The sequence below is a fragment of the Leishmania donovani genome, chromosome 30 (assembly GCF_000227135.1).
Source record: "Leishmania donovani BPK282A1 complete genome, chromosome 30".
NCBI classification, from domain to species: Eukaryota; Euglenozoa; class Kinetoplastea; order Trypanosomatida; family Trypanosomatidae; genus Leishmania; species Leishmania donovani.
This window is the reverse complement of record NC_018257.1, coordinates 1,361,239-1,374,157: the sequence shown is the minus strand read 5'-3', so window position 1 is coordinate 1,374,157 and position 12,919 is coordinate 1,361,239. Positions and strand designations below refer to the sequence as shown.

At 57.8% G+C, this 12,919-nt stretch overlaps 4 protein-coding genes across 5 annotated transcripts; all 4 read right to left on the bottom strand.

The window, feature by feature from the left end:
• Nucleotides 1–1,516: 1,516 nt before the first annotated feature.
• LDBPK_303800 (ribosomal P protein AGP2beta-1, putative) lies at nt 1,517–2,185 on the bottom strand (the record flags this gene model as incomplete). The annotated part of the gene is made up of 1 exon (XM_003863043.1): nt 1,517–2,185. The coding sequence occupies one exon, from the start codon at nt 2,183–2,185 to the stop codon at nt 1,517–1,519; it is 669 nt and encodes a 222-aa protein (XP_003863091.1).
• A 277-nt stretch (nt 2,186–2,462) lies between these two features.
• On the bottom strand, nt 2,463–2,780 carry LDBPK_303780 (60S acidic ribosomal protein P2, putative; the record flags this gene model as incomplete). 2 transcript variants are annotated; one of them, XM_024473483.1, is made up of 1 exon in its annotated part: nt 2,463–2,780. In XM_024473483.1, the coding sequence occupies one exon, from the start codon at nt 2,778–2,780 to the stop codon at nt 2,463–2,465; it is 318 nt and encodes a 105-aa protein (XP_024329254.1). Both variants share the same exon structure in this region, with proteins under 2 accessions (XP_024329254.1, XP_003863090.1).
• A 464-nt stretch (nt 2,781–3,244) lies between these two features.
• On the bottom strand, nt 3,245–7,288 carry LDBPK_303770 (CPSF-domain protein, putative; the record flags this gene model as incomplete). Its single annotated transcript, XM_003863040.1, has 1 exon — nt 3,245–7,288. One exon carries the CDS (start codon nt 7,286–7,288, stop codon nt 3,245–3,247), a length of 4,044 nt encoding a protein of 1,347 aa, XP_003863088.1.
• A 1,806-nt stretch (nt 7,289–9,094) lies between these two features.
• Nucleotides 9,095–11,668, bottom strand: LDBPK_303760 (hypothetical protein, conserved; the record flags this gene model as incomplete). The annotated part of the gene is made up of 1 exon (XM_003863039.1): nt 9,095–11,668. One exon carries the CDS (start codon nt 11,666–11,668, stop codon nt 9,095–9,097), a length of 2,574 nt encoding a protein of 857 aa, XP_003863087.1.
• Between the last annotated feature and the right edge of the window lie 1,251 nt (nt 11,669–12,919).

The window sequence follows — 12,919 nt, the reverse complement described above, 5'->3', positions numbered from 1 at the left end:
AACCCTAACCCTAACCCTAACCCTAACCCTCACAAAAAGTGTACCGTCCTCTAATGTGCGCAAAGCGGCCTACCCGTCACCGTTCAATATATCGAAAAAAGGATCACTTTGCGATCAACCTTACTGACTCTCAAGATGGGCCACAAACAGCACTCAACCTTCACGGATAGCGTGTTCATCCTCTGCAGTGCGTCGTCGGAGAGAGCCACATGTGGTGGCCCAGAATCAAGATCCACCTGATCCGTTCACGAGTTAGAACAGCTGTGGTGCTGAAAAGGTAACGATACGCAGCCTTGTCGCTCACGTTTAGGGGACGGTCAAAGTTCGAAATTCACACTGCCATGTTCTCGGCTGGAGGATAACGTGAGTGCCGTACACCAAAGCGAGAATGCTGCTGCCAATATATGTTGAGGCTATGTGTTCTACTTTTGAGTTTGGTTGGCATCGCAACACGTGATGATAGCTGCGCACATCTGAGCAGCGAGCGAGACCACTCCGAAGGCCTGCGGTGTTGAACTGCGCCCCTGCGTGGCAGTGCGCGTCAGAAGATGGCTACTCACGCCAGCGCCTGGGTCGCTGCGGTATGACGAGTTTACGGAATCGGCGGGTTGTGCGGAGGCTTTGGCAGTGGTTGTGTGTCCTATGAGTTGGGGGTGGCGACGTGTGACGTGTGTGAGGTGCGTGTTCTCTCGAACACGGAAAAGAAAGCGCTGTGGGCGTGAAGACCGACTGCTTCAACTTCTATTAAGCGAACCGTGAATAATGAACAGAGGTGCGGGGACGACAAAGAGACGATTGAATTTGCCCGCTACACGTGACAGCAACGCTGGTGGTTTTTGTAAGGGTGGGCTGCATAAAGAGAAAACTTGCAAGTGGACGGGAGGGCGGGGCCCTTACGTGCAAAGAACGAGCAGGCACCCTTTTCCGCGAACGGATTTTAAACGCACGAGCATGTCCGCCGCCAACGGTTTTTCTCCTACACACGCACATCAAAAAGAAAAAACGGAAAAAGGAACTCCGGGGACTAGTGAGAAAGGAATGGCGAAGGCGTTGCTCCCCGAGCAGATTCTTTTCTGGTTGAAAACCCAGAGGAGGTAGTTGTGTTTCCGCGCTCGGGGAATTTTTCTCCTTCAGTAAACACGCCTCCTGCCAACGCCTCAGAGAGATGAGTTCCTGTGCAAGGTACATGAAACAGCAGAGTGCAGCAGCTGTTGTGCTGGTGTGCAACGGCAAACAGCGCCAGAAACGCACACTAAACCTCGGAGGAGACGTACTGCTTGCGAAGCAGTAGCCGCCGACGTTGCCCTGCTATTATCAGGCGCCTTCTTCTGACACAACGCGAGGCCGTAAAGCGGCCCTCGCCCAAACGAGAAAATGGAAGAGTCCGTACCGGGCACTGCATGGGAGAGGAAGAAAACGTGGCGCCAGCCCACATAACGTTTATCATGGCCAAAAGGAATACGAGACACCTTTGAGCGGAGCACGTGGCGAGAAAGCATCAACAAGCCGCTCTCAGTCACCACTTTGGGGTCGTGCCACTCGACCCAGCCGAAGCTGCTGCCGTGTCCGGCAGCGAGCTGGAGCCGGTCGAGGAAGTGATGTCCTGTGCATTTGAGCCGATGCGCTCTTGGCGCAGCTTGCTCCAGCGGCGCCAGATATCGTTGTCCATGCTCTTAGACCCCTCGAGCACCTTTCGGTGGGCCTCCGTAGGCGCTTCGGCGTGGGACTCGGCGTCGTTGGTGCCTCCCGCTTTCAGGTCCTTGGTCGGGAAGGATACCTTGCTGGGTTTGTGCGCCAAGGCAAACAGGACATTCGAGAAGACCTCGACCGCGTGCTCGCACCGGGAAGCGTCCTGCAGCACAGACGAGTTTGGCGGCGTCCTCTTCTTCGGCTTGAGTGACGCGGCGGCGAGAGCCTCCTCGTACTGTTGTACCCTGTCCTGTGACGGGCAGGTGGCCTGCATGTACCGGCATCGCGACTCGCAGAGGTCCAAGTCCTCAGACCGCCGCTCCTCCGCAACGGAGTCGAAAAGTGCCTCCCATCCCCGCGGGGCACGACTGCGGTTTTCCACAACGCGGGCCGTCTTTTCGAGGCACAGCTGGTGGCAGTCGGAACACTGCTGCACAAACTCGGACAAGGAGAAAGCTTTGACCTTGTAGGAGTCCCTATTCTCTTGAAGAGCCATGACAACTACCTGGCCATGGTCGATGCAGGATACGTCAAGAAGGAACCCAAGAAAAGAGACACAAGAGAAGGTGATCGATTGGTGGAGATGAGCTCAGGGCGTGGGAAGGAGGGAAGGCCGCCGTTACAAAGGGGATAATGGCAGCAAGGAGACCGTTTGGTAGCATCGCTTCGACGGGGATGGATGTTTGCTTACGCTGCTTTTTGCTCGCGGAAGGAAAACAAGGCAAATGAAACAAGTCAGAAAGTAACGACAGTAGACTACTCACGGAGGCTTCTCAGTCGAAGAGACCGAAGCCCATGTCATCGTCGGCCTCCTCCTCGGGCTCCTCCTTCTTTGCCTCGGCAACCACGGCAGCGGCGGCTGCAGCAGTGGAGGCAGCGGCAGCAGGAGCGGCAGAGCCAGAGCCCACCAGCTTCGTGCGGCCCTCGGCCACCAGCGCATCAAAGCTCTTGCCCTCGAGCTCCTGGAAGACGGCATCCACGCGGGAGGCATCCACGGCAACGCCGGCGGCCTTCAGGACAGCCTCAACGGCCGCCTTCGACGGCGTCTTGCCAGAGAGCGCCACGAGGGCGTACGCGGCGAGGTACTGCATTTCTCGTTGAGAAAACCTAAGTGGGGTGTGGGTCGCGTGTTCAGTGGCCGCGATAATGCGTGCGTGATGCGGGCAGCGGGCGCAGGTGCATAGAAGAAGAGAGAAGAGGGCATGGGGAACACAGGGAGAGGAGGAGACCTATCCAGGTCAGCTCGGTGATGATGCTTGTTTTTTTTTGGCGCAGCGTGCCAGCCGCACCACGACAAAGTCATACACACACACACACACACACGCATGCAGCACTCGAGAGGCAGGAGTGGAGGAGGGAGTAGCGAGGAAGGGAGGGGTTCCCTGTACAAAGTATGGCGCATGCGCTGAGGTGTACTCGGTTACACCTGTTTTTGTGGGCGAGGAAGGACCTCTTAATCGACAGACACAAAGGAGCAAAAAACAACAACAACAAAAAAGATGCAACACACAAAAACACGCACGGAGGGCCTTTCTCGGTGTCTGGCGGGCGGCGATTAGTGCATCCGCTGAAGATTCATAACCTGCTGCTCTACCGCCTCCGCAGCGAATGGGACATGCGGAAGGCCACCTTGATGCAGAAACGAATTCGCTTGGGCGATCGTCTCCTCGGGGTACTGTGCAAAAGGTCGCATTGCTGTTCCTAGGGTCGCGAGGATGCACTGCTCCTCTTTCGATGGTGGCGCAACAAAAATCCCGGACTCATTGACGCACTGAGTAAAGGCGTGGAGAAACACCTCTGTGGCGACGCGGCAGACGTGTTTCTTGTCGCTCGGCGAGAGCAGCACAAACTGCTCTACCACGTCGCCGTCGACAGTGTTGAGCGGCTCATACCGACGCAAGCGCTCCCGCGTCAGCGCGCACCCCGTCTTGGACGCAAGGTAGCTCACCCCTCGCTCTTGGCCGGCGCGTAAGACCTCGCGGAAGGCCTGGTGCGAGAGACCACCCACGGGTGGCACCGTGCGCACCAGCGACGCCTCAAGGGCGCGCAGGACAAGGTACGTGGCGGCGTGCACTGGCGTCACCACACCAAAGCCGCCGTGCGCCGTAGCGAACACGAGCTGTGGACCAGCAATTCCCGGCAAAAGCAGTTGATTCTGGGCCGATGAGCAGTGCGCGGGTGCCTCCATCAGCGACGTGGCGGCAAAGCTGCCCTGCCGCACGCACGTCACCAAGTCTCCCAGGTGGCATTGCGCACGCACTTCAAACCGGTACTGCGCGGTCGCACGGGCTGCTGCAGCGGCATCGCCGTCCCTGGCCTCAACAGGCAAAGGCACCACCTTTAACGCCGTGAAGTTCAGGCTATCATCGAAGAGGCAGAGGTTCTCGGCGTCGGAGCCGACGTGGCCGTCCATGATGCCGCGCAGGTCGGCATCGCGGCAAAGGACCTTGAGGTTTCCCTGCAACGTGTCCACCTCGATGAAGAAGGCGCTGTGGCGCACGTCCAACGCAACGAGCACCGAGGCGGCCAGAGATGTGTGGTAGAGGGGTATCAGCTTTGTCACTGTGAGCCCGACACGGCAGCGCTCCTCGGCCACGAAGGTTTGATCCTCCGTATTCCACTGGTACAAACAGACACAACCGTTCACGCCAAGCGCGATGCGGCCCTTGTAGTGCGGCACCGCAGCGCAGCACTGCAGCGCGCCACCAATGTCCTTGCTCGCGATCAGGTGCAGGCGTTGCCGCTGACGCTCCTCACGCAGAGTACACCACGTAATCCTTCCGGAGCGCGCGCGCTGCTCATCCGGAAACGTGAATGAGGAGCCGATGAGCAGCAGGTGCTGCCACTCCTCCTCGCTCACACCAGCGCCGTCGCTCGCCGGCACGTCGATCGGGTCGCCACCCCTTTCTCCCACTCCGCCACCCTCAGCACCGTCCAGCCGCACCGTCTCTAGAAAGACACAGCGCTCGTTTTCGAGGAGCGGCACGGCGGCAGAGCGCCACAGAGATAGGTCGGCGGCCCACGGGAACTGTATGGCAGACGACGGGAGAAAAAGAACCTCGTCCCCTTCCACCTTGCGCACAGATGCCACGTAGCCACCCCAGGCAGCGGCTTCGTGCAGCTGCGTGATCGTTTCGCCGAGGGGCAAGAACGTCCGCGACGTCTTCTCGAGCGCCTCAAGGGAGCCAATGTGAAGGCGACCATCTTGCTTGGAGTAAAAGGCGTAGCACTGTAAGTCGGCGTCCACCGTCGCGGCTGCCGAGACGCCCATCAGGTGCAGCCCGGTCAGCTGCAGACCGCCACCCGCGACACACAGTACGACCAGGGGGACATTGCCGAGGCACAGCAACCCCGGGTGCGGCCCTGCAAGCTCTAGGAGCTCGAGTGGGTGCGGGGCGACGAACACAGAGCGACGCGTCTCCCCACGACGCAGGAGCGCAACCGTGGTCTCCACGAGAACGCCGTGGAGGGTGCCAACGTAGATGATCCCCAACGCAGCCTCGGTCACCACTGACGACGGTGAAGGCGTCGGTACCGCGCACGCGATAGTGCGTGGCACGGAGTCCAACAGCAGTCGCCCTACCACGTCGGCTTGGCGGCGCCCCAGCTCGTACAAGGCGACAACGCCGTTCCACTGTCCCACGACGAGCAGCGTAGGGCTCACTAGCGACACCGAAGAGATGGCGACGCCGGCGAGAGACGGCACCGTGTGCACCAGGTCCTGGCCACGGTACACGCTTACGACGATCCCGTCGCAGACGACTGTTAAGCCGTGTCGAACGACGGCAAAAAGGATTAGCGGGTCATCGGCTTGGCGGGGCAGTTGCGACACCGCCTCGACTCGAGGTCCCGACAACCGTAGCCAGGCTATACCACGGGCGGAAACGAGCACCAACTTGTCGAGCGCAGCATCGAGGCCCAGCTCGACGAGCAGGTGGCGCGAAACGATATCCGGGAACACATGAGGCGCGAGCTCCTTCAGCGTGAGCGCGCGCGCCGACACAAGGAAGAACCGGTTCGCTGCGGCCGCCGTCGTGATGCACATCAACTCGCCGGCGCAAAGGACGCGCTGCGGGTGGAAGCAAAGGGGAATGTCCGCCTGCTCCCGCAGCATGACAGCGCTTCGCAGGACGCTGATGCCGCCGCCGCGGTGGATGCCGGTGGAGGCCACAACGCTGTATCGACTGCCGTTTTGATGCGTGGTCATGTCTAAGACCGGCCCGCAGTTATGCAGCACCTCCTCGCACGACGCCTCATCGAGCCGCACGGTGAAACTGCTGTCGAATCGTGAGCATAGCAAATAAAGATCGGCGTGCAGAGTGATCACCTCCGTCGGGATCGTCGGCGCCGGACGAGACAAAAAGCGAAACGCCAACTCCGGGTCTTCGCCGACCATGCCCCTAGAGACCACCGTCACCCGTGCAAGGACACCGTCGCTGAACCCGATCAGCAGCTCTGACGCATCGGCGGAAACGGACGCGCAGCTCACATCCAGGATAGCCTGCCGCGAGGGAATCTCGCGCGAAAACACACCCTTGCGCGGCCGGACTTGCTGGATAAGCGTCACAAGGTGATTGCCCACAACGAACAGGCCGTGACGACTAAAAACGATGCGCGAGGCCGTGGGATCGACATTCGCCTGCAGCAATCCGCAACGGCGCACTCGGCGAGCCGGCGTGGCGAACTCGGCAGGATAGGCTGGCGGACGAGCCGGTGGACGGATCGAGCTTTCCACGCTGCTAGTCTCGCTCGCCGCCTCGGCCTCTGTGGCAGGCGATACGGCAAGCTCATACTCAGACACGTGCACCTTGCCGTACGGGTCCCCGTAGAGCACGAACAGAGAGGTGGACGCGGAAGCGTTGTCCCCCTTCATTGCCGCTGTGCCAGGCCGCGGGCCAGTGCCGTGCACCTGCCCCTTCAGCCATGGAGAAGGAAATCCAAAGGAGATGTCCTTTACGTCGTACTCTGTGCAGTCCATGTAGCAGTGGGAGAAGATGTCGGCTTTCGCTCGGCGAGCGACGCTGGCCATCAGCTCCGGTGAAAGCAAACGCGTCAGGTTTCCGTTTTGCTTGCGCTTTACCGCGTCGCGGGCGAGGGCGGCAAAGACATCAAAAAGAAAGAGCTCTCCACGTGTCAGAGCAAAGACAACGAACGGGGGCGACGCGCCTGCACCCGTGACCGCACTCGAGCAGCAGCACAACTCGACCTCGCTGGGGTCATACTGGTACAGGCAGTCGTCCGGCGCGCTTTGGAAGAGCGTTGTCATCCGCAGCGGTGATGCTCCGCCGCTGAGCTCTGTGCATGACTCAAGGGCGGCGAGGACAATCTGCTGCTTGACGGTGCACAGAAAAAGAAGGTGCCGTGAATATTTCTGCGGCGCCGCGGCGTCTACGATGAGGACGGCTCGCACATATTTTAAGGTGCAATGCAGGCGAAAGTCTTGCACGTGGTCTATTCCACAGTTGCCCTGGCGACACACGTAGAGGGAGAGAAGCGTTCCACGATTCAGCGCGACGTACGTCGTCCCGTCGCCGCAGAAGTTGCCGACTGCAGCGCCAAATGCCGCCGTGGACGGGCGCGATGTTGACAAAACGTACATGCGTTTCACAGGTGGGATGAGGGGAGTGGCGGTAGCCAAGGCCAGACGCGCCAGAAGAGACCTGAGTGAGACAGGTAGTTCTGCGTGCTGTGCTCAGAGGCAACGATGTCATAGGGAAGATGAAACGGTAAAAGGTGCAACGAAGAAGGCGGAGGGGCGGCAGAAGCTGTAGCGGAAGGTCGCAAGCGGGTGCTCCTCCAATCGGCTGCGCAGTAAAGAAGTGCCTAACCGTGAGCAGCTCCGCAGATGCGTCAGGGTCCAACGGAGTGGAGAGAGAGAAAGGTCACCATCCCACAAAAAGCGCTCATGTGCCCGTTCCGCGAACGGTATTCTACATTCTAGCACGGCACCCTTTTTTCTTTTTCGCCTCGGATAGGCATGCAACGTCATGCTTCCAGGACGAGGATGCCGGACCACTACGCATGCCGGTATCACTCCTCAAGTCTAGGGCAGGCTGATGAGAGTTAACCTACAAAACAGAAAGGGTCTGTAGTCACAACGACACACCACAGGGATTTCTCGCCACCCCTGCGTTCGTGCTACAGCGCACTTTTTTCTTCTCGTTGCCTTCATCGGAGATGATACTACTATTAGACCCGCCACTCTGGCAACTTCCTTTGACCCATTGCCCTGAATTACAGAAATCCCCTGCTTCTTACTGACTCGCGGTAAGGGCGTGGAAACCGACCGAGGGGAAAAAAAAAACGCATGGGTGATTTACTCCTCCGGGGAACAACGCTCCCTTTCTTAGTGCTGGTGCTGGGGGCCAGGCACAGTCATCCACCAAGCCACAAGCGAGCCAAGGGCCGCCAAAAGGACCATTTTGTCCATCACCGTGTCCCCACCGGTGGTAGAGGCACCGGCCTTGGAGGTCATTTCAGGGGCCGTGGAAGCAGCACCAGCTTTCCCAGCGGCGAATGAAGTCTTCGGAGCCGCGGCAGCGTAGCGGACGCTGCTGCGCTGCAGAGCAGTCAAGCAAGTGCGACGGAGCATGATCTGCAATTTTGATGATTTGCGGTGGGCTAGAAGAAAGAAACTCGCTTCGACACGGGTCTTTGCTCGTTCGTGGAGAATCGCGGTTCTCATGCATGAGGGAGACGCGCATAGAAAGGAAGAGCGTCGCGGTAAAGGAGGTGGAGTTGGGGGAGAGAGAGGGGGGGGTGCTGCTGCGAAGATGATCAAGCAGGATGCTGGAGATCGCTTGTGCAACAGTTTAGCCCCATCGCAATAGAAGCGAACCAAAAAAGGGCGTAATGACCTTCTTGAGAGCGGTGCTCCACTCAGTACAGGTACGCCCTGAGTGTCGAGTTCATCGGAGAGAGCTGGTGCGTGCGTCTTCTTTCGTGTCTTAAAGAAGATTTTGTACAAACTCTAAGTGCCACCAAAGTCTCGCTGCGCCTCTCTCCCAAATAAATCCCGCATGGCAAGATACAGCAAGAGGGCATGCATAAAAGTGAATCGAAGAGCAAGAATATATATACGACAAAAAAAAAAGAGGCCAGCAAGATATAGCAAGAGGGGGTGAAAGTGAAGGCAAAGAAGGAACAGGCACGCACACATCATCACACCAATAGCCACTGTAGGCAGTGATGACCGAGGGGATCCTTGTCTACGTGAGGAAGGCTATCGGCACGGCAAGCAGAGGGGTAGATGAGAGTCCAATGGTCGTGAAAAAAGGGAGTAGAAAGAAGCGGGGAAAAGGTGACGGCAGCAGTGAACGTGCAAGTGCGCGCCCATATCAGCTACGTGTGCCAGCGAGAGGCGAAGACGGCGACACCCACGCACGTGTCTGGAATCCGAGGAAACCTAGACTTGATTCATCGCACGGCCCGCGGGATCACCACAGGTCTCCAACAAATATTTGACAACAGTGCTGATGCGACCGCAGCGGTTGGAGGAGAGATTGGCCTTGCACGGGTAGTACGCTGTGTTGACCGCATCCTCCAGCGAGTCCACGTATGACCACAGACTCCGCACACCGCTCAGTTGCGTTCCGTTTGTCAAGAACATGTTGATGTACTTGGTGCCCGGTGGGTTGAAGGCGACAAAGGGCAAATTCAGCTCGGCAGACAGCCTCTTCGCATAGCCGCCGTTGAACTGGTCTCCGACGATCAAAATGCCGGTGGAGTCGCCGGATCTGTTCAGTGCTGCTATGTACGTTTTCACGCCATCCAACGCAGTGGAAGGCGGGAGCCACGTCTTGAGAAAGCGGGCCCTCTGCACAAATGCCGCGCGGTTCTCTTCGTCCCAGATGTTGATGAGAGGGGAGATGGCGCCGGCAGCCTGAAGGGCAATGGACTCACCCCAGTCGTCCAAGTCCCGGAAGAGGGACAGGCCCCTGCTGTTCGAGTTCAGCGTGATCACGTGGTATCTGCTAGATACGTCGACGTAGTGGGAGAAGGAAATGTTCGTCCCATCTGTGTGGAAGTTCAGCGTGTACGGCAGCACGACCGGGTGCATGCGTAGCAGGGAAGGCTTGCTGGAGAACCACGTGGCGAAGTCGGCGTCGCCGTTCGCGCCGTAGGTGTACGACAGCGCGGCTAGTAAGGCCAAGTCTAGCATCTTCAGCGGTGCAGCACCATTGGCATTAAACACCTTCTCACACAGCGGAAGGGATGGGGTGAGCCCCGTCACGGACGTGTTCGCTAAAACCGCAATCGGTGTGCTGAATCGATACTGGATACTGTTCGAGAGCGCCATAACAAAGGCCACAGCGAGCATGACTATGACCCACCAGATGAGCAGCGCCTTCTGATCCGTGCGGAGTGCGATGCGGCTGATCATGAAGCGCCTCTCCGCCTCCACAACGTCGGGGTGGCGGTAGCCAAAGTGCTTCTTGACATCGCAGCACTTCATGTAGTCGAGAATGAGGTTGCGGCAGCAGAAGAGATATGTGTCGATCCGCCGCTCCTGTGGCGTGTCGTCGTCTGCCTGCGCGGTGTATGGCAACTTTAGAGTTGCCCGTAACTCCTTTTTCGTCAAGCAGTGCTTGCGTTTGCGGGACACCATGCCGTGTGCCGCAACAAAGAGAACAACCACGATGACTGCCGTGATCGGGTGGCCGCCCACGGCGCCACCAGTGAGGCCTAGGGCAAGCATCAGCACAATGAGCATCAACGACGCGTAGGTGGCCCACTGACTCTTGCGTCGCATCAACGTGATCCAGGAGAGGATGTAAACGCAAACCATCGAGATCGATGCGATCGCTGGCCACACCACGGACGGGGTGCCGGTGTAGGTGCTCAGCGTCTGCGCCGCGTAGAGAGAAAACAGCGGCACGCAGCCGACGGTGAAGACAACGGAGTTGTAGAGCAGTGTGTCGCCATCCATGCCAAACTCCTCCAGTACTGTGGACGCATGATACCAGTGCATCTTGTTCATCTTATCTGGGTGGGCCTTGTACGCACGCCGGCGCAGCTCAAAATCGTCGCGCTCGGCTCGCTTCGTGATAGCCGACCACTTGTACACCAGCGCTCTCCAGTAGAACCACAGATAGCAGACGACAACCAGGAACGTTGCCGCCAGCACGGCAACGTTCGCGTAGCGCTGCGCCACGTACACGAGCGACTGCTTCCTAATCCCAGCCTCCATGATCCCCCACAGGAGCGGCAAAAAGACGATGACAAGAATGATGACAAGGTATACAAGGTAGGGTGGCATGCGTTTGGAGAAGGACCGGTGCGACATCCCCCAAAAAGCAACGTCGCCACGCTTTAGAGTCCACAGGTTGCGCACCATGTCCATCAAGGCGCAGAGTGTCGCGACTATCACAAAACTGGCATAGAAGAAGAGAGCAAAGTACGCGAACGACTGCAAGCTCTTGTTGGTGTTCGGGATCGGTGGGGCGTACAGACGGTACAGCAATGCAAAGGTGTAATTCAGCCCAAGAGTGCCAATGAGCGCCGCGGCGCAGTAGAGCAATATTGTGAGGTAGACTCGGAAGGGCGTTGATAAGAACGTGTCTACTACAATATCCACGAACCAGTTGTACGTTGGCGGGTCATACGACGCGTACTCGTAGGATCGAACAAGATTCTGAGGTGTCGGCGTAACGCTAACATGTATCTCCTGGGCGATATCGTTTGATGCGGACTGCTGCGCGTCGGTGTAGTAATAGTAATTGCCGTCGTCGTCCTGGTAGTAGTAGTTCTGATACAATGATGGGTCATAGTAGTTGCCGTAGTCGTACCCGTTCGACAGGGTCGCCGCCGTTTCGTTCTCCGCCTGCGTCTGCTCCGTCGCGGGAGCGTTCGGATCCGTCACCATCTCCGTCGTGTAGCCATCTCCTATCGACACTTCGTAGGACGCCTCATCCTGTTTTGATCGATTGGGGTAGTAAAAGCTCCCGTTCGCACCTGCGCCTAGCGAGTTCGAGTTCATGGCTGAGTTGCTCTCGCTGTCACACACAGACCCACACACGCTCACTCCCTGCAGGGAAATGTCTATATGAGGCGAGCGACAAAAGGATCACCGTCGCGTAGGCAGCAACACCCAAAACTACCTTTTTTAAAACAATAGTCACGAGCAAGCCAAGGTGTAAAAGGGAGTATGCCTCAGCGCAGCAGCGACTACGGAAGGTGAACACCAGAGAGAGCGAGCAAAGGGCAGTCGGATATTCAAAGAAGCTGTTGCATGTTTCTCGCCTTTTCACGCAAGAGTGCCTCGGTGCAGCATCGCTCAAAAAAGCGACTCCGTTATCCTGGCCCGCGCTGTCCTTTCCCGCTACCCCCATTCCCAGTAAGTGCCCAGGCACATCGCCCAGCTATACTCACGACGCACTTCCCTCTATGAGAAGAGCATGAAGTTGTAAACTTCACTCGGCGCTTTTCGACAGGAGACACCTTTTGGCACGAATGCGCGACGTACTCCGCGTCCTCAGCGAAGTTAGCCTTTTCCTTTATCGCTTCGTTTTGGGGGGTTTTCAAACCCTTACTCATAAACCTCGTTGCGTTCAGACACCCAAACATCATCGCAGATGACACAAAACAAAAAAGGGTCGAATAAAGCACAGAGAGTAAACTGGGAAGAAAAAACATTTATGCAAAAATAAAACAACATGCAGGGTACACGTAAACAGAAAAAAAACTCAATCCTATTCACACAAACCGGCGACTAGAGGATGAAGACAACACTCCCCAAAACAAAAAGGGAAAAGCATCAGCAAAAAAAAAAACCTAAAAAAAAAACAACGCCGTTTGAATACAGATTCAGATGCAGATCGGAGAAAAAGACGGCGTAGCATCCGTCTGTTGGTGTTAAACATCAGAACAGGCAATTCTTACAATGTCTCATGACGCAGCTCAACAGACAGCAAAAGCACGCGCATGCACAGCCGCAGCCCACGCACCCACTGCCGCGCTGCGGAGACGTCCTGGCCGTCTAGGAGCAACCGTCATGCCGTCGAATCGGGACATGCGTCTAGCGGGCCCCTCCTCTCCCGCCTCGTCCCCTCTTTGGATACGTGCCGCGCGGTCGGCGCCTCATCCGCCCGCACGGTGGGATGGAGGAGATGCCGCATGCTGCGCGCGCATGCGCTGTGGGCATAATCGGCATGTACTACGGGGCTCCTCTCTCGCTCATCACTCGCGCTCTTCGCACCTCTGGATGCTTCGTCGGGAATGCGATGCACCA